At 38.4% G+C, this 25,931-nt stretch overlaps 1 protein-coding gene across 1 annotated transcript in view; it reads left to right on the top strand.

The window, feature by feature from the left end:
• The window catches only part of LOC150085985 (coronin-1C-like), a 239,686-nt gene that overhangs the window by 15,047 nt on the left and 198,708 nt on the right, over positions 1-25,931 (top strand). Inside the window, exon 2 of the mRNA XM_090374319.1 lies at positions 21,306-21,503. Coding sequence (XP_090230445.1) covers positions 21,306-21,503 — 198 coding nt within the window. The remainder of the gene's footprint in view (positions 1-21,305; positions 21,504-25,931) is intronic.

Genomic DNA, 25,931 nt, shown 5'->3' with positions numbered 1-25,931 from the left:
ATGAGCAAACTTCACTTATTTCTTTATTTTTTTTTTTTTTGCCACAAACAAAATTTTACACTACACAAAGAAGGCATGGATGACAAGGTAGTAACAAGAATGGAATACAAGGAGAGTAAATTTAAGACAGACAATAAATACATTTAAGGCAGACAATGAATAAAATAAAAATGGCTTTGATATAATTGCATATTTCATTGTGTTAAAATGTTATAAAATATTAGAACATGTTAATTATAATTCATTAATATTACATTGTTACATGTTTGAAAGTATAATAGGGAGGGGGGTATATAAACATAGTGTTGCCACTGTGCTATTTATTTATTATTTTTAATGTGAATTTAAAACCTTGGGGCTTACCATTACAGGATTTAGGAATGAAACTTTACAGATCATTTTGTCTGTTAGTGCATAACATAATACTGTATCTGTACTTCTTTTTACTGTGATATGCAGGTGGTGGACAGAACAGAAACATTTGGTAGTAGGGTGCACAACATGTGTGCAAAGCAAGAAGGCACCACAGATGCTGGAGTTCCTAATTATAGTGATATGCTATAAATTTGCAACTGAAAATTGTGTGCACAACAAAGTGATGAAGCAAGTTCTGGAAGCTCATTTAAGCCTTGAATTTAATTTAAAAAAAAAAAATATATATATATATATATAGTCAAGTAAATTTAAGACAGAATAAATAAAATAAAAATGACTTGATATAATTGCATATTTCATTGTGTTAAAATTTTATAAAATATTAGAAGATGTTAATTATAATTCATTAATATTACATGGTTAACTAAATGTTTTGAAGAACTTTTTCTCCTTGATCAATGACAAATTGAAGGAATAATTGGCAAAAAAAACAAAAAAAACTTGCATGTTATCTGATATAGAAAAAAGTACATTGCCATTGTCCATCTGATTGGCTGGAGTTTTTTACTGGGGAAAAATTCTACAGGCAGCAAAGGTTATTCATTAGCTGTCCTCTTCTCTCTCTTTCTCTCTCTCATCTTGTGTAGCCTTCACCCACATAATGTGGTATGAATGCTTATAAAGCATTTCTTAGAACAACAGTTTGTTGATGAGGAGTGGAATTGTAGCCTGAATGTGTCATGGAATAGTATAAATTCTTTCTGATAAGAAAGCCATAAAATACAGGAATAGCTATTGAATGGATTATTATTCTGACAAGGTCTGTGGGCTGGACTGGGTGTATTGTGAGAAGTTGAACTGTTGCTAGTTTGCTGTTTATGGAGATCCTTGGAAGTTACTTATGAGGTCACTTTGATTGCTAAATAATGTTAACCAGGGGGGTGAGAACCATTTCCCTTGGGTGAACGTTCAGTCAGTATCTAAGCTCACCAATGAAAAGGCATTATGAAACTGAAAACTCTGCATAGCAAGAAGTTCTGATTTTTATAATAAACTGATGGTGGGGGGGATTCAGGGAGACAAAGTTCTCCAAAACATTTGGTCAAAATTTGTAAATGTTAATATTTATAATTATAATTAAAACATATTCAAATTTTATGTCTACCACAGTGAACTATGAATGATTTCATTGTGATTGTTTGCATTAATAATGTCCTTCAATAACTTGTTGTTGTTGTTATTTGGTTTTTAGGAGCATTAGCAACTAAGGCCATATTGCTCCCGGATATGCGGTGGTCATTCCCTGACCTTTCCGCATCCTCCGTATTTGGTGGTGACGGGCTCGAACCCCGGTCTAATCAAGAAGCACGTGCTACGCACTGCTGCTCCTTCCCACCTGGCTATGGAGGCGCCGCCTTCAATAACTTATTATCATATACAGTACTTTATTTTTCAAGTTTATGAAGGTTGATTGACATCAGGAAATGAGCTGTTTCCTGAAGCAGTATATTTATAATTGTCATTTATAATTTACTTCTTCCACCCCACCCCATGTAAGTGCCATTTGTAAATTTATGAGATTTTATCATATATTGCAGAGGTTCCCAAACTTTCTCGGTTCAGGGTCCCTTAGTGTCCCAGTAATTTTTTCACGGCACCCCTAGGCCAAAAGAAATACCTAACACTGTGGTTTTCAAACTTTTAATATATACCTATATAATAATTTTATTCTTAATATAGAGGTATTAAATAACAATTATAGATCACCACTAAATTAAAAAGATACAGTGCATGGATACCGTACACTTTTTTATAATGAAATAAATATACAAATTTTAAAAAATAATAATAACTTAAATCCAAATTACACGGCACCCCGGTTGAAAACCACTGATATATTGAATTGAGCAATTGTAGAAGTCACACATTAGATATTCTCCATCTTCAGAAGAAGTACATGTTTTGTTGTATGTATTTTATGCTGCACTATGTTGAATTTGAAAGAAATTAGAAAAGGACTTCAGAAGCATATAAGGCTTGCTGAGACTATCTTGTCTCTCATCTGCCATTTTCAAAGGTGCAATATTTATTAAATAAAATGCTATAAAGAAGAATAAAAATTAGATAAAGAAGGGTTTTGTCCACCAAAGTCTTTCCTCTTCAGAAATCATGAGGCCTCAGTACAAAATTTTCACTAACCCCTAAACCCTGCAACAGGGCTGGATTTTAAAAGTTGTGACCATGTTCTGTGGCAGTTTCAGTCACAAAGTATCAAGTTCAGAAAGGCCTTGAAATAAACTGGCAATAAAAGACGAGACATTTGGGCATTATACTGAACACATCCTAGCTGAAAAAGTTGAAACTTGAAGTAACCCTTAAGTTATAAGGGTTACTTCCAGTTGAAAGTATAACAATAAAATGTACCTGGAATAAAAGACTTGTGAAAGAAAATGTTTATTATTTCAGTAGAACTGAAACATTCTGGCTAGGTCTCAAAACATTGGAACCTATTCAGATCACCAACTGCTGGCCATATTCGAATGGAATAGCAAAGCTCGCTCGCTCGCTCTCTCTCTCTCTCTCTCTCTCTCTCTCAGTTAAAAAAAAAAAAAAAAAAAAAAAAAAAACTGGCATAGTGACACTTATGCAATTAATCATAATACAAGTAAAGTGTGTTGTTGTCATACAGCACCAGGGGTTTCCCCTATCTCTGTGTTGCTTTCATTGTGGGTGTACCAGTTCGCTGGGAAATGCCAGAGATTTAAAAGTGTGTGGGAGTTGTTCTTGTGTAGTGTCATGTACCGTTGTTCATCTGGTCATTTAGCTGCTAAGGTCCAATGTTGCCCTACTTATGCTCCATGGAGGCAAACCAGAGACCCAGTAGACTTAGTTGATATACTCTGGCAGGTCCTGCCGCTTACTTTCCTGAGATTTTGGCAGATAGGACCCAAAAAAAAAAAAAATGTTGGCGTATGGGTGATATCACCTAAGTTATACCGAATTATGGGTGTATGGTAATTTTGACACATTAAGTTTTTGATATGTGGGACTTTTGCTAGCATAAAGGTAGATGGGGGAGGGGGGGCAGAAGACCAGGATCCAGGATGACAGAAATATGGGGCCAATAGAGTAGATAGCCCCGGTTTTCAGTGGGGCATGCCCGTGCCCCACCAGAGTGGAAGATAAGGGAGTGGCAAGGAGGGGAGAGGACGAAAAACTTCGCCCCACATAAGGATGTGGGAATAAAGGTGAAGAGGGCCAGGGTGCCCTCTTCAGGTCACCATTAGTCTGTTGGCAGCTATGCAGCATTTAGTCTCATCTCTATTTTCAGTTTTTCACACATGGGGCAAGCCCCATCCTAGCTTTTCTTTTCCAGTGATCAGCATTCTCCTTGTCCAAGACTGGTGTCCTGCAGGTTTCAATTCTCCATCACATCAGGTGGCATTTCTTGTCAGTCACTATATTGGTTACTGTGGATAGCTGTTATTGTTCTTCTCCTGGCAAATAGGTCCTGCGCAAACTGGGAGAGCACCCTGTATTCTTCCTCAGTGTCCAGGAAGTGGGACTCCAGTACCCTCTGGAGATATCTGATCTTTGTTATGAGTATCTCTCATATTGTGGACATTCATAGACTATGTGACTCCAACTTCCGCTCTCCCCACACATGCAGCTGGGGTCCTCGATGAGACCGAATCCACAAAGCTTCTCGTTATAGGGATCATGTCCTGTTAATAGCGTTATCATGTGGTTCCCTGGGAAGTACAAGGCCGGTTGCTTTGGGTATATTTTCCAGAGGTCCGATAGAAATTTTTTAGTTACTTTGACCTTGGTGGTCTCCGTCCACCTTCTCTGCCAAAGGTTAAGAAGGTGGGGTCTGCAGCCTGACTGTCTCATTCTTTAAGCTGTTCGCTGGATCAGTCGTGTAGCCCTGGTGAGTGGCAGCCACTCCCCTGGACAGCAGAAACAGCAGCCCTGCCCGGACAACCTCCGGATCTAAGCGGAGCACTCTGGAAAGTACCTGCAATGCTGGGGTACTTACTGTGCTGCTGCATAAGTGATTGCTGGAAGGAAAGTTGTTTTATAGTAAATTGACAGGGTTCTTTTTTTGAGTCCCCAATCTTTCTTTGTGATCCTCATTACCAGCCCAGAGTAGCCCCCAGTTTTCTTCCATATGTATTTCAGGTGGTAGGCTTTGCCATAACTTCCTGGAGTAGCTTGACTTGGTGCATTATAATCTGAGATGCCGATGCACCATAAAACTCTTAAACAAACAAACTTGGGCAGTGTGAGTTTGCCTACATCAATCAAATTGTGTGGAAATTTACTTTCAGCCAGACAGTGATTGATTGTTGAAATAAACTTGCACCTGGTCTGCACAAGTGGGTAGCTTGAATAGATTTAAAAAAGGATCAGTTAAATTATTAGAAGGAATGGGCAAATGAAGTGGTGGTGGTTTTTTTTTTTTTTTTTTTTTATGATGGCTGATTCTGTATAAGCTTGTTTTCTTCCATCATTTTGCCACTATTAATACTAATTCATTCTGTGATATGATTGGACTGTTTGTTATACACACATATCTAATAACCCTGATAGATAGTGCAGAAACCTCTTTCTCACCTTTGCTCACACTACTGTTATTTCCCTAATACTGAACTTCCTTTTTTCCACTGTGTGATTAATTTTAACATGTTTCCTGTTTTTTTATTTAATTTTCATCCATCATATTAAAACAGAAAAGGATTGTTTTTCTGTTGAACAGACTTCAGCTGTTCAAAACTTAGATTTCAGTAAAGCCTATATATATATATCCATCTTTGCAGGAGTCTGCCTCTGTCTCTCCTTCCTTGGGATTTGTAGTTTAGTATCTCTTTCGGATAAAGTCCGTTCTCCATTCTCTCTACATACTGTAACCATCTGTTTCTGTATGAGTCGACATAGTTCAGTACTGAAGTTGTCTGCAGTTCTGACAGGATATCTTGATTGAGTGATATAATCAAGACATGATGTCTTGATTATTTATATATATATATATAAACACATATTAGCATTAGTAGAGGCATATGATGCAAGAAAGCAAGCTTATGCAGCATCAGCCAAAAAAAAAAAAAACCACTTCCACTTCATCCCTCTGTTCGTTCAAAATACCTGTCCAGCTGAGCCTTAAACTTATTTAGGCTATCAACCTCCACCACAAGGGATGGAAGTCTGTTCCACCAACCAACCACCCGCTGGCTAAGGCAAATTTCCGCACATCTATCCTACATCTGTCTTTCCTCAATTTGAATTTATGCCCTCTCAGGCGATTATTCTGAGCAAAAGGAAGGATCCCATCAGCATTGAGCATGCTCAAACCATTCAAGGCTTTACAGATCACCTCGCCAGTGTCTGGTCTCCGGACACTGTAATTTGCAAAACTTAAGCCTTTCTTCGTAAGAGCAACCCGTTGTTAAATTCACAAATCTTGTTGCCCTTCTCTGTACTCGTTCCAACACCTCTGCATCCTTCTTAAAATGATGCCTCCAAACCTGTATACAGTACTCAAGGTGTGGTCTGACCATTGCCTTATACAAGGGAATAATCACCTCCTTATCCCTGCTAGAAAAATTCCTGTATATAATAATAATAATAATAATTCTGTTTATACTCCGGCACGACAACCCAGTCAGTAGAGTTTACAATAAATCGTCAATACAAATATTTATCGTATTTAGTAGTCACGGGCTTGAACCCCGGTCCACTCAAGGAACGCGTGCTACGCACCTCGCTCCTGACCACTCGGCTACGTCAGGCCTATCATTGACAAGGCACCATGAGCTACTTTTACAGCCCGTCTGCACTGCTCAGAAGACTTCATATCTGCCTGCACAATTACCCCCAGGTCCTTTTCATTCTCTACCACTGTCAGTGTAGTACCGCAGAGTTGATATGTTGCTTTGGGGTTGCTGTTTCCCCATGTGTAGTACTTTACATTTGTCAATGTTAAACTTCATTTGCCACCTCTCAGCCCCTCTGCTCAACCTTTCCAGATCTTGTTTCAGCAGTATACTGTCAGTAGTGTCATTAACAACCCTGCCAGCCTTTGTATCATATGCAAACTTGGACATTAAGCTTGATATACCATTATCAGTATCATTTATAAATACAGAAAACAACAGTGGACCCAACACTGAACCATGACGGACTCCACTAATAACATTAGTCCATGATGAGCAGTGTCCATTGATTACCACTCTGTCTTTCCCCCCCCCTCAACTATTGCTTTATCCATAGCAGCAATTTGCCTCCAATGCCACACTGCTCCAATTTGTGTAGTAGTCTTCCTTGTGCAACAGTATCAAAAGCCTTTCTAGGATAGCTTATTAGATAGCGTAGTATTGACATTTAATTAATTTAATTTATTGATTTTATTAATTTAAATTATCATGCCCCAAACTAGAGCAGCAAAGCAACGGGCACAAAGTGGCAGGAGTGCTGTGACTCGGGGGAGAACTGAGGGGGGAGGGCGATTCTCCAACGCATCAGAGCCTAAAAAAACGTGCGATTTGTGAAATGCTTGCCGAACTCTCTGGAACGGAACATGATATTGCCATGGGGGATGTCTTTGTGTGTGCATGATGTAAGGAGTGTAAGGAAATCAAGTGACAACTCAGCATTGTTATGGGCCTATATGAGAGTTTGAAGGACAGGGTAGATGCCCTCAAAAGATCTAAATTGAGGGGACCATCAGGCTCTCAGCTGCCCACATCAATGCCAGAGCTTGCGCTTGATCATCACGCAACACAGCGGCAACCCCCAAGGCAGAATGCGCTGGTCCCACAGGAACTAGTAGTTGTTGGTGACTCTATTGTCAGGGAAACATGCTTTGTAAAAAGGATAGGTGGAACAGGACCAGGGTATGTCTGCCAGGGGCAAAGGTTGATGACGTTGTAGAGCGGATATCATCTTTTAAGGGCACAAAAGATGATATAGTTGTACACGTTGGCACTAATGATATTAGGAGTAGGAGACCAGCAGAATTACTTAACAAGTACAGGTCACTGTTGAACAAAAGCCGAGAATTAGGGTTGAATTTGAAAGTGTCTGCAATTCTGCCCAGACACGATAGGAGAGACTATATGATGAGAGCCTTGTCAATCAATTCGGCCCTGGAAAGAATGTGCAAGGCTCAAGGGGTAGAATTTTTTTCAACCTGGACTGTACTTGTTAACAGGAGAGACTGCTTCTATAGGGATGGGATACACTTAATAGAAAGGGTGCAAGAATATTTGCTGATGCTATCGAGGCAGTGTTAGGTGGGTCGGAAAACTGATAGCCTGGGGGGATACAAGGACTAATAGTTTAACAGTAGCCGTAGGCAGAGGTGAAGGTGATTCTTGCACTTCTATTAGAATAAGTAGCGACCTGGAGCGGGGGTGTTGGGGGTTTCAGGGACGGATGGCAATCATCCTGAAATAGGTGGGTATATGGGATGTGTTAGGGTGGTAACTAGGAATAGGAATAGGAGCATGTATACCAATGCTAGAAGTATAGTAAATAAATTTATGAATTTGAAGTGTTGGTCAAGACATCAAAGGCGGATATTGTTGAGATAGCAGAGACGTGGTGTCACACAGATATAAGGAATGCTGAACTGGAATTTGGGATAGTACAATGTGTACAGACAGGATAGAAAGGGAGGAGGTGTTTGCTGTTAATTAAGAAAAACAAAATCAAAAGAAGTGCATCCAGTTGATATAGATGAAGAGTGCACTTTTGAGTCAGTTTGGTGTGACATAAGCACTGCAAAAGCAAAAATAAGAGTAGGAGTGTGTTATAGGCTCGAATGAGTACAATGAACAATTGTACAGAGAAAAAGAGTGGGCTAGTAAATCAGAATGTCTTATAATGGGGGATTTTAACTTCCCAGATATTGACTGGAACTTGTGGGTTTGTCACTCACACACCAGTCAGACTTTTGTAGATTTATTGGATGATTGTTTTCTGCAGCAGCATGTTCGAGAGGCAACCAGAGAAAGTAATACTCTTGATCTGGTTATCAGCAGTGATCACAATGTACTGATGTGGGATTTAGTTAAAGATTTAATTACCATCAGGGGTAAAGGAAAGGATTTTTGCTTCTGTAAAGGTGAGTACAGTGGTCTCCGACAGTTTTTAAATTCTGTACAGTGGGATCAACTGACGATGTTACCAACGGTAAATTCTAAGTGGGAAGCATTCAAGGAATTAATCGTCGATGCTACTAAAAGTTTCATACCTATTAAGAAATATTGTTCAAGGTTTAGGCCTAAATGGTTATCTAATGAACTAATGAGACTCGTAACAGAGAAGAAAAATGCATGGGATGCATATAAATTTTCAAGCGACTCAGAAGCCTATGGTAGATATAAGCTATTCTGTAATCAGGTCACAAAGGAGGTTAGGCAGGCAAAGGCAGATTACGAGAAATCCTTGGCAAAAGATGCTAAGAAAAACAGCAAGCATTTCTTTACTTATATAAATTCTAAAAGGAAGGGGATGAATCTGATTGGTCCACTGACATAAATGGTTCGAGTGTTGATGATCCTGCTCAGATAGCAAACAAACTGAATGAGTATTTTGCATCTACATTCACACATGAGGAATTATTAAGGTTTGAAAATGGCAGAAGGTTATCAAATTGTAGCAAGATACTTAATGATTTTGTAATAACTGAAAGCAACGTGGAGGAGAAATTGTTGAAGTTAAACATAAGAAAAGCACCTGGGGTGGATGGGATCTATCCAGTTATATTAAAGGAGGCGGCAAAGCAACTAAGCAAACCCTTAGCCATATTTATGAGAGCATCCTTGGACTCGGGGGAGGTTCCCACGGACTGGAGATGTGCAAATGTATCCCCAATTCACAAAGGGGGATCGAAGGGTGACACGAGTAATTACAGACCAGTTAGTTTAACTTCTGTTCCGGGTAAAATAATGGGGTCACTGGTTACAGATGCATTGCAGGATCATCTAGACAAGACTGCAGCAATAATTCAGACACAGCATGGGTTTGTTAAGGGAGAGTCTTGTCTGACAAATTTGATAGGATATTATGATGTGGTTACAAAGGAACTGGATGCAAAAAATAATTTTGATATCATATATTTGGATTTCAGGAAAACTTTTGACACTGTTGCGCATGGAAGACTATTGTACAAATTGGAGCAGAATGGTATTAAGGGTAAGTTGCTGCAATGGATAAAAGGATGGTTAAGCGGGAGAAGACAGACGGTGGTAATCAATGGGTGCTGCTTTTCGTGGACTAATGTTATTAGTGGAGTCACACAGGGTTCGGTGTTGGGTACACTGTTGTTTTGTATATTTATAAATGATATTGATGAAGGTATATCAGGCTTAATGTCGAAGTTTGCAGATGATACAAAGGTTGGCAGGGTTGTTAATGACAGTAATGGCAGTGTGCTACTGCAACAGGATCTAGATAATTTGGGCAGATGGGCTAAGAAGTGGCAACTGAAGTTTAACCTTGGCAAATGCAAAGTACTGCACATGGGTAGAAGTAACCCCAGAGAAACGTACCAACTATACGCTTAAGGTGGTAGAAAATGAAAAGGACCTGGGAGTAATTGTGCAGTCAGATATGAAGTTTTCTGAGCAATGCAGACAGGCTGCCAGGGCAGGTCATGGGGTTTTGTCAATGATATATAGGAATTTTGCTAGCAGGGAGAAGGAGGTGATTGTCCCTCTGTATAAGGTAATGGTTAGGCCATGCCTTGAGTACTGCGTACAGGTCTGGAGGCTTCATTTTAGGAAGGATGTAGATTTACTTGAGCGTGTACAGAGAAGGGCAACAAGATTGGTGAGGGTAATGAAGGGATCCTCTTACCAAGAGAGGCTTTAGTTCTGCAAATTGCAGTGGCTGGAGACTAGGCACCTGCGCGGTGATCTGATTGAGGTGTATAAGGCCTTGAATGGGTTGAGCACGCTGAATTCTGGTGGGATCCTTCCACTTGTTCAGATTAAGAACCTAAGGGGGCATAAATTAAAATTAAGAAAAGACAGATGTTGAATAGATGTGTGGAAATTTGCCTTTAGCCAGCGGGTGGTTAATTGCTGGAACAAACTTCCATCTGTCGTTGTGGAAGTTGATAGGTTGAATAAATTTAAGGATGAACTGGACAGGCATTTGGAGGGAATGGTGTTATTTTTTTTTTTTTTGGCTGATACTGCATAAGCTCATACACTTGCTTTCTTGCATCACATACCACTACTACTACTAGGATCCAAATATATAATATCAAAGTTATTCCCTGCATCCAGTTCTTTTGTGACTGCATCATAGTATCCAATCAAGTTGGTCAGGCAAGACTTTCCCTTAACAAAACCATGATGTGTCCGAGATATAACTGAAGTCTTGTCTAGATGATCCTGCAGTGCCTCAGTTTTCCTGGAACAGAAGTTAACCTCACAGGTCAATAATTCCTTGTGTCACCCTTCTATCTCCCGTTGTGAATTAGAGTTACATTTGCACATCTCCAGTCTGTGGGTACCTGTCCTGAGTCCAAGGAAGCTCTCATAATTATGGCTAATGGATTGCTTACTTCCTTTGCTGCCTCCTTTAATATAACTGGACTGATCCCATCCACCCCAGGTGCCTTTCTTGTATTTATCTTCAACAATTTCTCCTCCACTTTACTCTCAATTATTACAAGATCATCTAGCTCACTGCCAGTGTTTACTTCATCTATGGCATTCCCCTTCCTGAATAACTCCTCATGTGTGAATGTAGATGCAAAATACTTGTTTAGTTTGTTAGCCACCTGAGCAGGATCATCAACATTTGAACCATCAATATCCAGTATACCAATCTGATTAAACCCTTTCCTTCTAGAGTTTATATAGATAAAGAACTCTCTTCTGTTTTTCTTTGCATCCTTTGCCAAGGATTACTCATAATCTGCCTTTGCCTGTCTAATCTCCTTTGTGACTTGGTTACAGACCAGATTATATTTATCATAGGCTTTCATGTCACCCATTAATTTATATGTATGCCATGCATTTTTCTTCTCTGCCACATGTCTCATTAGTTCATCTGACATCCATTTAGGCCTAAACCTTGAACAATATTTGTTAGTTGTTATGTAAAGCCTTGTAGCTTTCAAGATAAATTCTTTGAATGCTTCCCATTTTGAATTTGTTGTTGGTAACATCATCAGTTGGTTCCTTCCGTATAGAATTTAAATACTGTCTCAGACCATTGTAGTCTCCTTTACGAAAGCAAAAACCCTTCCCTTTAATCCTGATGGTAGTTACGGCTTTGAGTAAATCCCACTTCAGCACACTGTGATCACTGCCACCTAGTCGTACCTTTATCTGCAGATTCTTAATGCATGAAGCATCACTACTGATAATCAAATCAAGAGTATTACTCCCTCTAGTTGCCTCCCGAACATGCTGATGTAGAAAATAATCATCCAATAAATCCACAAAAGCCTTGCTAGTGTGTGAGTGACCAACCCACAAATTCCAGTCAATATCTGGGAAATTAAAATCCCCCGTTATAAGACTCTCTGATTTACTTGTCCACTCTATTTCCTTGTACAGTTTCTTATTATAGTCATGACAGTCATTAGGCCTATAACACACTCCTACTCTCAATTTTGATCTCCCAATGCTTATGTCACACCAAACTGACTCGACACTGCACTGTCCAGCGATGTCGACTGGTTTCACTTTCTTGGATTTCATGTGTTTCTTAACTAATAGTATAACCCCTCCTCCCTTCCTATCCTGTCTATCCTTTCTGTACACACTGTACTCCCCAAATTCCAGTTCTGCATTCCTTATATCTGTGTCACATCACGTCTCTGATATCCCAACAATATCTGCCTTTGTTGTTTTGAGTAATACCTCAAATTCATCAAATTTATTTACCAAAATTCCTAGCATTGGTGTACACACAAGTATACATGCACCTGTTCCTATTCTTAGCTATCCTAACAAAACCCATGTGTTTACTTGTATCGCAATGACTCCCAGCAGTCCCTGCATCTTGTTTCCCAAGCTGCTGTTCATTCCAATAGAAGCAGTGCAAGAATCACTTTCACCTCTGCCAGTGGCTACTGTTAATCTATTAGTCCTTGTATCCCCCACCCAAGCTAGCAGTTTTCCGACCCACCTAACACTGCCTCGATAGCATCAGCAAATATTCTTGCACCCTTTCTGGGTGTATCCCATCCCTGTAGAGGCATTCTCTCCTGTTAACAAGTACAGACCAGGCTGAAAAAAATTCTGCCCCTTGAGCCTTGCACAATCTTTCCAGGGCCAAATTGATCGACAAGGCTCTCATCACATACTCCCCCTATCATGTCTGGGCAGAATTGCAGACACTTCCAAATTCAGCCGTAATTCACAGCTTTTTTTCAACAGTGTACTTGTTAAATAATTCCGGCGGTCTCCTACTCTTAATATCATTAGTGCCAAAGTGTACAACAATATCACCTTTTGTGCCCTTAAAAGATGATACCCCCTCTACAACGTCATCAACCTTTGCCCCTGGCAGACATACCATGGTCCTGTTCGACCTATCCTTTTTACATACCATGTTCCCTATTTCACTGACAATAGAGTCACCAACAACTACTAGTTCCTGTGGGACCAGTGCATTCTGCCTTGGGGGTTGCAGCTGTGTTGCATGGGGTTGAAGTGCAAGATCTGGCGTTGATGTGGGCAGCTAAGAGCCTGATGGGCCCCTCAATTTAGATCCTGCGAGGGCATCCACCCTGTCCTTCAAGTTCTCATATAGGCCCATAACAACGCTGAGTTGTTGCCTGATTTCGTTACGCTCCTTGCATCGCACACACACAAAGACATCCCCCATGGCAATATCATGTCCCGTACCCGATTGTTCCACAAACATCATGCAAGCAGTGCATTTTAAAAGGCTGTGATTCAGAGGGCAACTGTCCCCCTCAGTTCTCCCCTGAGCCACAGCACTCCCATTAGCTTGAGTCTTTTGCTTTGTTGCTCTGGTCTGACTCATGATTTCAATTTAATTTCAATAAAATTTCAATTTCAGTAGAAAATTATAACCCGAAACTTGTATCCCAACACAGTTATAACGCTATATATCTGTATATTTTTCAGTATCGGGTATTATCTACAAGTACCGTTTATATAACTTCCGTATCAAGTTATGTATTAATTAATTTATGTTACGTTTGTAAAATCTAAGTCGTTATATGTATTTAGTTAAAAAGTACAATTTAATTGACAATGAAGTTTAACAAGATTAATAGATTTTACTGATTAATTAACAATATTATATACTATACTATAAGCTAAGCTAACGCTATCTATTTGGGGATATAATGTTGTATCTTATAACAATGGCGGCAAGTTACGAACGGTAAATCTATGAACCTTAAGTATTAATTAACTTCCAAAATCTCGCTGTCTCAATTCAGAATAAACCAAGGATCTTGACTAGGTCTCTAAGCTTACTTATAGAAAATAGTTTAATATAACAATTGGTCAATAAAGCGGCTAAATATGGCTAAAAAACCTCTCGTTCAGCGGAGCTGCAAAACTTGTAACATGTGGATTGGATACCCTTACCGATACTGAGTAATAAACTACAAAATCTCTATCTATGTTAAACTTTAAACTAAGTATCGTAATGTATTTGCTGATATTGCTTGATCCCCTTCTGAACATTTTGCAGACCCCCACAATGGGGTCCATGAAATAACATATTTGTGTTGCTCTACAACATGTGCGATTGTTGTATATTTTTATTGGAAAATGTGGCATTAAATGCAAGTTACTGTTTATGGATAAAGGGATGATTAAATAGTAGAAGACAAAGAATGTATTAAATTGTCACTGTTTTTCATGGATTAATGTGATCTGTAGCATTCCACAGGTTTTGGTGTTTGGCCCCTTATTGTTTTTAATATTTATTATTGCTATTGGTGTAGGTATTTCAAGTTTAATGTCTGTATTTGCTGATGATACAAAGGTGGACACAGTAGTTAATAATCAACAGTTGGAGTGCTACTTCAAGGTGGCGCCTCTGTAGCCAGGTGGGAAGGAGCAGCAGTGCGTAGCACACGCTTCTTGATTAGACCGGGGTTCGAGCCCGTCACCACCAAATACAGAGGATGCGGAAAGGTCAGGGAATGACCACTGCATATCCCGGAGCAATATGGCCTTAGTTGCTAATGCTCCTAAAAACCAAATAACAAACAAACAGCTACTTCAAGAGGATCAGCATATGGACTGGAAAAATGGAAATTGAGATTTAACAGTGATAAATACAAAGTACAGTACTACATATGGATAGCAGTAATCCCAGAGAAACATACCATACTATTTGCTTGGTACCAAACTCAAGATATTTGAGTATGAAAAGATCTAGGGGCGATTGTACTATCCAACATAAAATTCTCTGATTGCAGCCTGTGGGTTTCTATCAGTGCTGTACATCTTTTTAAGCTGCACCCTTTCCAGCAGATCTATCTGCTGGAAAGGATACAGAGAAGAGCAACAAGATTAGTTGGCTGCACAAAAGGTTATTCTTATCAGGAGAGACTGGAGTTCTGTAAATTGCAGCCTTTGGAAACTTGGCTTCTGTGTGATGATTTTATTGAAGTGCATATAAGTCTTTAAAAGGGTTGTTGTCGTGTTAACCCGTAGCATTCCATTGCTAGGCAAAGGCTTCCCCTGACTTTCTCCATTCTTCTCAGTTCAATGCCAGTCTTGTCCATGTGGGGCCCATAAAAGGTAAACTGCAGCCATTATCAACCCACTGTAAGATGGAAGCCTTCTCAACAATTCATGCTGAGGGAAATGGACAATAATCTGCCACGCTGGTCCAGTGCGGCTTGGCAGATCGACCGTATTTAGCAGTCAGGGGCTTGAATCCCGGTCTGCTCAAAGAGCGTGTGCTACTGCACTCCTACTACCGACCACTTGGCTACTGGCCCATAAGGGATGTTAACTCATCTCTCTACCTGGTTTTGTCTTCCTCTTTCTTTTTCCTTCTCTTGGAAGCCAAACAGTTTATCCTACGAGTCCTCTTGTTTCCTGGCGAGATGTCCTGCCCACTTCCATTTTAAGGACGTATGTTTTAATAGCATCATTGATTTTAGTTTGTCTGATTTAAAAGGGTTAAGTAAAATTAAATGCTGATGGCATCCTTACCCTTTCTAAGATTAAACAAGGGACATAAATTTAAATTAGAAGAGGAATGTTGCAGAATAGATGTAGAAACTTGCATTCGGCCAAAGAATAATCAGTTGTTGGAATAAACTTCTTTCTGATATTGTGGAGGTTTGTAATAAATTTAAGGAAGGGTTGGCAAAATGAAGTTGGGGTTTTTTTTTGGCTGATGCCATATAATAATTGCATCATGTCGACAATGCTATGATACTACTACTAATAATAATTATGATAAATTGCTCATGTTATTCATTCTGTACATCATAAACTTTTGAAGCAAAATTATGTCTCCTCCCTAGCCACCTGCACATTGCTGACAGATTTCTCCCCTTTTCCCCAGGTAAATGCTGAAATTTGCATAGTCACTTGATGTGGGTCTTTATAATTTCACTACCAGTAAGAAGTATCACTGGAAAATCTTAGAACACAGCTGTTCTTTTGCCCTAATAGAGCAAGCACTACAAATTCAATCAATTCTAAAAATTGTAACTAAACGATCTCTGTAAATTTGTGAATTCATTAAAAATAGTATCCCTTGTTTAGGGTGTATGTTGAAGAGTATTATATATTGTTTCAGTTTGCATAACTAACTCTATACTAATCCTATTAACCACTGACATGGAGGATTCAGCTTCCTCCTTGCCAGTTAATTCATCTGTTATGTCGATTCCCTGGCCATTTTTACAGATGTGGAAGGAACTTTACCATTATATATGTACTTTACTGTTTGTATGTATATTAGCATTAGTAGAGGCACATGATGCAAGAAAGCTAGCTTATACAACATCAGCCAAAAAAAAAAAAAAAAAACCCTTCCCATTTCACCCATCCATTCATTCCAAAAGAATTTGTCTAGTTCAGCCTTGAATTTATTTAAGCTGTCAACTTCTGCAACAACCAATGGAAGTTTGTTCCATCAATCAACCACACACTGGCTAAAGGCAAATTTCTGCACATCTGTTCTACAACTGTCTTTCCTCAATTTGAATTTATGCCCCCTCGGGTGCAGAATCTGAGCAAGAGGAAGAATCTCATCAGCGTTGAGCTTGCTCAAACCATTCAAGGCGTTATACACCCCAATCAGATCACCTTGCAGGTGCATTGTCTCCAGACTGCAATTTGCAGAATTTAAGCCTTCCCTGGTAACAGCAACTCTTTGTTCCACTCACTAATCTTGTTGCCCTTCTCTGTAATCGTTCCAACAGCTCTACATCTTTCCTAAAGTGAGGCCTCCAGACCTGTATGCAGTACTCATGGTGTGGCCTGACCATTGCCTTATACAAGGGAATAATCACCTCCTTATCCCTGCTAGCAGAATTCCTATATATCATTGATAAGACCCCATGAGCTACTCTTGCAGCCTTTTTGCACTGGTCAGAAAACTTCATATCTGACTGCACAATTACCCACAGGTCTTTTTCATTCTCCACTACCCTGAGTGTAGTACCACACAGTTGGTACACTTCCCTGGGGTTACTGTTGTCCATATGCAGCACTTTGCATTTGTTAATGTTAAACTTCAGTTGCCACCTCTCAGCCTATCTGCTCAACTTTTCCAGATCCTGTTGCAGTAGCCTACTGTCATTAACAACCCTACCAACCTTTGCATCGTCTGCAAAATTGAATATTAAGCCTGATATACCTTTTTTTTTTTTTTTTTTTTTTTTTTAACCTTTATCACTATCATTGATAAATACAGAAAATAGTAATAGGCTCAACACAGACCCCTGGGGAACACCACTAATAATATTAGTCCATGAAGAGCAGTGTCCATTGATTACCACTCTGTCTTCTCCCACTCAACCATCCCTTTATCCATAGCAGCAACTTGCCCTTAATGCATACTGCTCTAACGTGTACAGTAATCTTCCATGTGCAGTATCAAAAGTTTTCCTAAAAATCCAAGTACAGCAATTCCTCCCTTAGCACTCTTCAAACAGCATGGGTTTCAATTAAGTTTAAGTCTGTGAAAAGCCCTTTGGTATCAGGTTCCATAATAGTCATAAAATTTATTGCTTTTTGACTATAATGTTCCATCACCCCGAAAGCTTCTGTTTGTTTATATTTTTGTATCTTTAACTTATAATAAATTTATTAGTTTCCAGAGGAAGCAATAAACTTTATAACTAAGTTTAAGTTTAAAATTTACAGTAATAGCCTAGACACATACTCTACATAATTATATGCTGCATTGTCATAGCCTAGTTACATGTACATATATGCTGCGATGCCAACTCTATTGTCTCACATACGCCAATAGCTCTCCTCAGGCTGTCAGCGGCAATGTGCAACAGTGTTCAGTGTTCCATCCTGACGAGATAAGATGATAGCTTTTCAAACTTTTCATTTCACAACTTATTTTTTACTCCTTTAAATCAAGAGAAACGATGAGGCAAAAAAGGAAAAGTAATGAAAGCAGTGGAGCTACTAAACGTAAATGGCTTACATTAGAAAAAAAAAACTTGATATTATCTAGTCCCATGAAGATGATGCATCATATGCTAAAATCATGCAGGAAAATGGAATGAATGAAGCATCAGTGTGAATTGATATTGATATGGAACGTCTCTTATTAATATGGATAGAAGATTGTAATCAAAAGAGAATACCTTTGAGCCAAAACATCATTCAAGCGAAAGCCATGAGCCTTTATAACACACGCAAAGAAAAAGAAGAAAATGAAGAGGAGGAGACTAAAGAAATATTTACAGCCAGTTGAGGTTAGTTTTTCTGATTTAAAAACTGTGTTGGGCTTCACAATGTTCGTATCTCAGGTGAAAGCGCAAGTGCAAACAAAGTCTCTGCTGCAAGATTTCCCAGTGAATTGAAAGACATCATTGAAGAAGGTAGCTACAGGGATGAACAAATTTTAAACATCGACGAAACTGGACTATTCTGGAAAGAAAATGCCCTCACGAACTTTTTTAGCTGAAAATGAAAAGGTCCAACCTGGATATAAAGCATCAAAAGATCATTTAACACTTTTGTTGGGTGGAAACTCATCTGGGGATTTTAAATTGAAACCTCTACTCATGTTCAGAGCAGAAAACTCAAGAGCTCTAAAGGGCTGCATAAAAAGCACATTGGCCATAATTTGGCAATCCAATAAGAAAGCATGGATTACAAGAGAATTGTTTACAGAATGGTTCACAAATTATTTTTGTCCAACCGTTAAACGTTACTGCAAAGATGAAGGGATGGAGTTCAAAATTTTGATGCTTTTAGACAATGCACCAGGCCTTCCACCTAATACAATGTCTGTCTGAAGCTGCAACTGGAGTGGGATCATCATCTTTACAAACATTTTGGAAAAATTATAACATCAGGAAAGCGATCAAAAATATATCTGCATCTTGTCTAGAAATCGCTACCAACAACATGCGTTCTATTTGGCAGAATGTTTTGCCCCATTTGGCAAATGATTTCACTGGTTTTGAATCACAAGCTCAGACAATTGCCAAAGACACTGTGAAGATTGGAAAAGACTTGGGTTCGAAACTTTCGACACTGCCAATGTAATGACTGCATTGAAATTGATGAGCAAACTGCATATGATGAAGAGGAAAATTCTGAAGTGGATAACACTGAAGTTGCATCAAAAGAATTTTCAACAGAAGAATTGGAGAAAGTTTTTCGGCAGGTTGACATGGCCTGCAAGGCAATTATGAGTAGAGATCCAAATGTTGAACATAGCATCCAAGGTAGCAAATTTTACAAGATGGGATTCAATGCTACAAAGGCTTGTATGCTGAGAAGAGACAACTTCACCAGACTTCATTATTGAAATACCTAAATAAACAATAAAGCTTTTTTCTCATCTCTCATGATGTTACCTTTTCATTAATAAAATTTTTCCAATATTTTTTATTTCAAATCCTTTTAATTGGCTATCAAGTGCAAATTGTTTATAGATTTATTATAATTTGTTTAGACTGTTTCTCTGATACGCATTCAATTAAAACTCATTATAATTATACCTCAATCAGCACAGTTTCACATAACACAGAACAGTTTCGGTACCAATTATCAGTGCTATGCGGGGTATTGCTGTATATGATATTAAAATTATTTTTTGCCTCCAGTTACTTTGTAACTAGATTGTAGTATCCAATCAAATTGGTCAGGCAAAACTTCCCCTTAATAAACCCATGCTCTGCCTGAACTATAACTGCTTGTCTAGATGATCCTGCAATGCTTCTTTAACCAGTGACTCCATTATTTCCCCCCGAACAGAAGTTTAATTTAACAGACCTGTAATTACTCGTGTCACCTTTCGACCTGCCGCCTCCATAGCCAGGTGGGAAGGAGCAGCAGTGCGTAGCACACGCTTCTTGATTAGACCGGGGTTTGAGCCTGTCACCACCAAATACGGAGGATGCGGAAAGGTCAGGGAATGACCACCGCATATCCCGGAGCAATATGGTCTTAGTTGCTAATGCTCCTAAAAACCAAATAACAAACAAACAAACCTTTCGACCCCCCCCCCTTGTGAATTTGGGAATACATTTCCACATTCTCATATCTTCAGCAATTAAGATTTATTTAATAAAGTGCAAGGGAGGCACCATTTCCACTTTAAAAAAAGTTTAGTTAATTAATTCACAGTAGACTATTCATTAGCCATGGTCTAATGATTTAATATGATGGGTGCAAATTAAAAAAATGAAGTTTTTTAATTTGCATTTTTGTTGCATGTTTCTGTTGAACGAAAACTTCAGTTAATCAGTAAACATGAAAATGGTGCTAAAGTTGCAACTTTTGGAACAAACCAAAAAGACTCAATCCCTCTCCAACAAAATGACTTCAGAGTAATATCTTTTTTTTTTTTTTTTTTAAATAAATTTTTTTGAGAAGTGCCATGAATTTTTACCATATTTATACTGTGCACATACTCTGTTCTTCTTACTACTTGCCTTAATTGCTTTTCACATCACACATAAATTCAAATTTCTTTACCAACCTGTTCTGTTATAAAAATTTAAATGCATTTGCACAGTTCATTGTGGGCTTGATGAAACACTAATAATAGACACCTTCCTGTAAACTGTACAATACTTTCTTTATTACTATGCAGGCTAATCAATTTTCATTTCTGCCTAATGTGTTTTCAGGTCTACTGTGTGTACTTAAAAAGTTGCTTTTTTTTTTTTTTTTGAAAGACTCCACATTACAGGTATCCCTTGAGTTACTTCAGTTTTGAAATGCATGGCACATTTCCAGTTAGCATCAATCTGTAATCAAACTCCCAAGTCAATTTTAAAGAAATTTTAGAACTGTGCAAACTATGCTGTACATTCTAAATAAAACAAACTTCTCTGTGGAAGTGTACGCTTGAAATGAATCTTCCTTGCAGCTTTATATGATTATCATGTGATCAGCCATGCATCCTGAGGGTAGGCTGCTTTTACCTGTATAATCATCAGTTGAGTTACATCATCGTGGAGGGCACATGCACTTGATTTTATCCTTTGATTTATAATTCTTATAAGTCCAGTAATATAGTAATATGATCCAAGATGCTATCCAACTTTAAACTCATTTCGTTATTTTTTTTATTGGAAAACAAATTCTGATGATACATGTTTTCACCTTCCATGATAATATCCAGGAAGACATCAACAGAGAATTTAGTTTGTGTCACCTCTTTCCCCCCCCCCTTCAGTTCTGTGTGCTATGCTACATAGATTACTGTTTATATCAAAATAAATTTAAGTGCATCAAATTTTGTTTCAGATGTCCTTTCGTATTGTGAGGAACAGCAAATTTCGTCATGTTTTTGCTCAGCCTCTAAGACGGGAGCATTGCTACGACAACATCAGAATAACAAAAAGTTCTTGGGATTCAAATTTTTGTGCTGTTAATCCAAAGTTTTTAGCTATTGTTATTGAAGCTGCTGGAGGTGGAGCTTTCTTGGTTTTGCCACTGCACAAGGTATTTTTTTATTTTATAAAATTAAAGAATTTGTTATTGAAATAGTAGTATTAACTAAATACTTGAAAGAAAGAATACTTGAAAGAAAGAGATCACCTGAATAAAGTTTAGAAGTCATTTATTATTAATAGTCACATTCATTTCAATTACAGTGTGTCTACAAACCTCCATTACAAAACTAAAATGTTATACATTAGTTTTAATCATCAATCTTTGATGTGGACACTTTTAGTTACTTTGCAGATGTCACCTATAATCCAGTTCTATTTTCTTCCCAAGCTATCCCTATCAATGTGGTTGATTGCTTCACAAATGTGTTAAGTTCCATAATGGTCTCTGGCATAGGCGGAACATACACCTAGTCTTTCAATAATCTCCACAGGGTAAAAATATAAAGGAGTTGGATTGGACAATTGTGGGGAGCACAAAATCTGTCATCCTCTTCCAATCCAATTCCAATCCATCATTTCACACTGCAAGGAGCACTTTGCTCAGGTTTGCATGAACTTCTTTGTTTTAATGTGGCAGAACTCTTGTCTTGTTGGAAAATCAAATCACTATCATCGTCATCCTGCAGATGGGGCATGAGGAAATTCTGTAATCCAGATATTCAATGCCTATGACTGTAGTTTTTCTAAAGAAGAAATTCCATACACTTTGTGACAGTCATTGCACAAAAGGCCAAATTCTGCTTGATTATTTTTGCGATTATGTTGCCATCTACTGTAGTGTCCACATTTTCCAGTTGATGAATAAATATTTGAAGATATCCTCTTATCACCTGGAAGTGGTTTCAGGTCTGTATTATGTACCTTATTCACACAGTAACATCTTAGTTTTGTGAGGAAGGTTTAGGGACACCCTGTGTTTAGATAAAGATAACCTATACAACATGCCATTCAGATATTATATTAATGGCAGTGTTAATTTTTGATATATTAATAAAATGCATGAATGTGCCAACCAGAATTAATGCAACTGTTTGTGTCTCAAGAGTTTCTCAATCTTTTGAGGCTCAATCTCAATTGTGCCTCAATCTTTCTATGATATTACTATGGTATTTACAGCAAATTAGGTGCTTCAAAAGCACCTAATTTGCTGTAGATACCATAGTAATATCATAGAGAGATTTCTGTGTTTTCCAAAATTTAGTAGTTAGTATAGTTTTACAAAGATTTTATATCTTTAAACAATAATTATTGTCATAAAAGCTCAAATATTATTGTGATTGGCACTGAACCGGCTTTTTTTTGCAATAATAGAAACTTAACTCTCTTGTTTGGCATGTCACAGTATAAAATTAGGGTCATACTTACTCGGGCAGAGTGTCCTGAAGTATATGAAAGACTTGTCTGATATGTACTCCACCCAGTATTCCATTGTACATTTTGTGTCCATAATGAGTGTCAGCACCTTAATTTTCATTTTGTATATTACATTTGCTTATTTATTTTATAGAGCTTATTTATTTTATATCGTAGCATATTTTGCATTTAGTTGGTTTTTTTTATGAAAACCCCAAACACGAGAAGTATTAGAAGCTATAGTACTTAGTATCGTGCTTGGGTTGGAGGTTGAGAAGACGAAAGAAGATATTTGTTGACATTAGACTTGGAACTTCTGTAGACTGTAATTTTCAGGAAATACGTATGAAGGAAGGTTGTTCCAGAAAACAGCAGTGGAAAGAATAAACAAGGAAGAAGAAAAGTTGGTTCTGTGAGTTTGAGGTTGGACAGTAAATGGATATTGGCTGGTGGCGGCAAATGTTCGGACTGTTTTGGAAGAGAGTGGGAATTATAGAAGCCAATTCAGAAGAACAGTGCCCATGGAAGTATCTGTAGAAAAGGCATGCAGCAGAAACAGTACATCTATGAGACAGCGAGTGGGGAGATTCTGTTAAAGATGAGTCATTAATTAACCTAACTGCCCTCTTTTGAATAGAATCTAAAAGCCTGAGAGAGGTCTTGGAGGCACCACCCCAGATGTGGGAACAATATTCCATGGTAGGGCAGATTTGCAATTTGTACAGAGTGAACAGCTGTTTGGAAGAAAAGTAACACCGAGAGCAAAAGAGAAAACCAAGTTTTTTAGATGCAGAATAAGCAATATTTGTAATGTGCTTGTGCCATGAGAGAGAGATTAGAAGTCAGAGTAATCCCCAAAAGAGAAAGATCATTTTGCCTAGAAATCGGAGTGTCACCAAAGATAAGCATAGGAGCAGAAGAATCCTTTTTGCGAGATATAAGACAAGACTGAGTTTTAGAAGGATTGAAATCAACTAAGTTGTCTTGGCCCCACTGGAGAATTATCTGGAGATTGGCATTTAAGGAATTGGTAGCGGATATTCGAGAAGTTGAAGCTGATTGAGCAGGGCAAGGTTTCTCAAAATGGAAATTGGAATGCAATGTGCTATCATCATCAAAACTATGGATAGGATTTCCAGTCAATGGAAGGTCATTCATATACAAAAGGAAAAGAGTGGGTGAAGAACTGAACCTTGGGGGACACCAGCATTAGTGGAGAAGTTAGAAGACAGAGAGCCATCTACCATCACCCTCAGTGAGCGATCAGAGAGAAAACTGGATAACCAATTACTAAAAACCAGTTGCCAAACCATAAGATGGAAGCTTGTTTAGAAGACCTTTATGCCAAACATGATCGAAAGCCTTTGGGATGTCAAAAGCAACTGCTTGTGTTTCACTGAACTTTTCCATTGAATTTGTCCATAAATGGGTAACACAAGCTAGAATATCACCAGTGGATCGACACTGACGGAATCCATATTGGCGATCGTTGATCAGACTGAAGGCTTCTAGGTAGTTTAAGAGTTGGCGGTTAATTGATTTCTCCATTACTTTAGAAAGAGTAGAAGTACAGCAATACCTCGCTTAGCACGGCTTCAAACAGCATGGGTTTCACTATAACACGGTTTTCGGTTAAATTTAAGTTGAAAATTTACTGTACATATTAAAACTCATTCAGTAGCCTAGACACGTGATCTGTATTGTCTCATATATGCTGCACATATGACAACTATACATATGACATACAACTGCACATATGACAATGCTAACTGTATTGTCTCATATATGCTGCACATATGACAGTAGTCCCCACAGGCAGTCAGTGGCAACAGTGTCCACTTTTCTTAATTCCATCCTGACGAGACAGCATGATAGCTTTTCAAACTTTTCATTTTACAATTTATTTTTTACCCCTCTAAATACGATCGAAAATATATCTGCGTCTTGGTTAAAAATCATTGCCAACAACATGCATTATGTTTGGCAGCATGTTTTGCCCCATTTGGAAAATGATTTCATTGATTTTGAATCGCAAGTTCAGACAATTGCTGAAGACATTGTGAAGATCGGAAAAGACTTGGGATTCGAAACTTTGGACACTGGCAATGTACATGACTGCATTGACTCACATGCAAATACTTAGATGATGCAACTCTCCTTAGCCGACCAGGCTAACCGGGTGGGTAAAGTGCCTGCCTGGCAACCCAAAGGTCGTGGGTTCGATTCCCGCCTCGGGCTTGGATCGATGTACTGCAAAAACCTTGGGAGGTACATTATGGCCACAGAAGCCTATGCGCTGACAACTACCAAAAAAAAGCAACTCTCCTTAGGCGCCTCCGTAGCCAGGTGGGAAGGAGCAACAGTGCATAGCACATGCTTCTTGATTAGACTGGGGTTCAAGCCTGTCACCACCAAATACGGAGGGTGCGGAAAGTTCAGGGAATGACCACCGCATATCCCCGGAACAATATGGCCTTAGTTGCTAATGCTCCTTAAAAAAAAAAAAAAAAAAAACAACTCTCCTTGAAATTGATAAGAAAATTGCATATGAAGAAGAGGAAAACAATTCTGAAGTGAATAATACCGAAATGGCACCAGAAGAATTGAAGAAATTTTTCGGGGCTTGACATTGTCTGCGAGGCAATTATGAATGGAGATCCAAATGTTGGATATAGCATCCAGATATGGTAAATTTTATAAGATGGGATTCGATGCTACAAAGACTTGTATACTGAGAAAAAGAAGAGATGACTTCACCAAACTTCATTTTTGAAATACCCAAATAAACATTAAAGCTTTTTTCTCGTCTCTCATGATGTTACCTTTTCATTAATAAAATTTTTGCAGTATTTTTTATTTAAAATCCTTTTAATTGGCTATCAGGCGCAAATTGTTTATAGAGTTATTATAATTTGTTTATAGACTGTTTCTCTGGTACTCATTCATTTAAAACCCATTATAATTATACCTCAATCAGCATGGTATCACATAACACGTTAGAGTTTCAGTACCAATTATCAGTGCTATGCGGGGTATTGCTGTAATTGCAATGGGATGATAATTGGATGGGAGGAACTTGTCATCCTTTTTAGGAATTGGCTGGATATGAGCAAATTCCAAGCAG

This window comes from Mastigoproctus giganteus, chromosome 5 (assembly GCF_048544385.1).
Source record: "Mastigoproctus giganteus isolate SK-2022 chromosome 5, ASM4854438v1, whole genome shotgun sequence".
NCBI classification, from domain to species: Eukaryota; Metazoa; Arthropoda; class Arachnida; order Uropygi; family Thelyphonidae; genus Mastigoproctus; species Mastigoproctus giganteus.
Note: the sequence above shows the minus strand (reverse complement) of the source record. Positions and strands in the feature narration are given on the sequence as shown.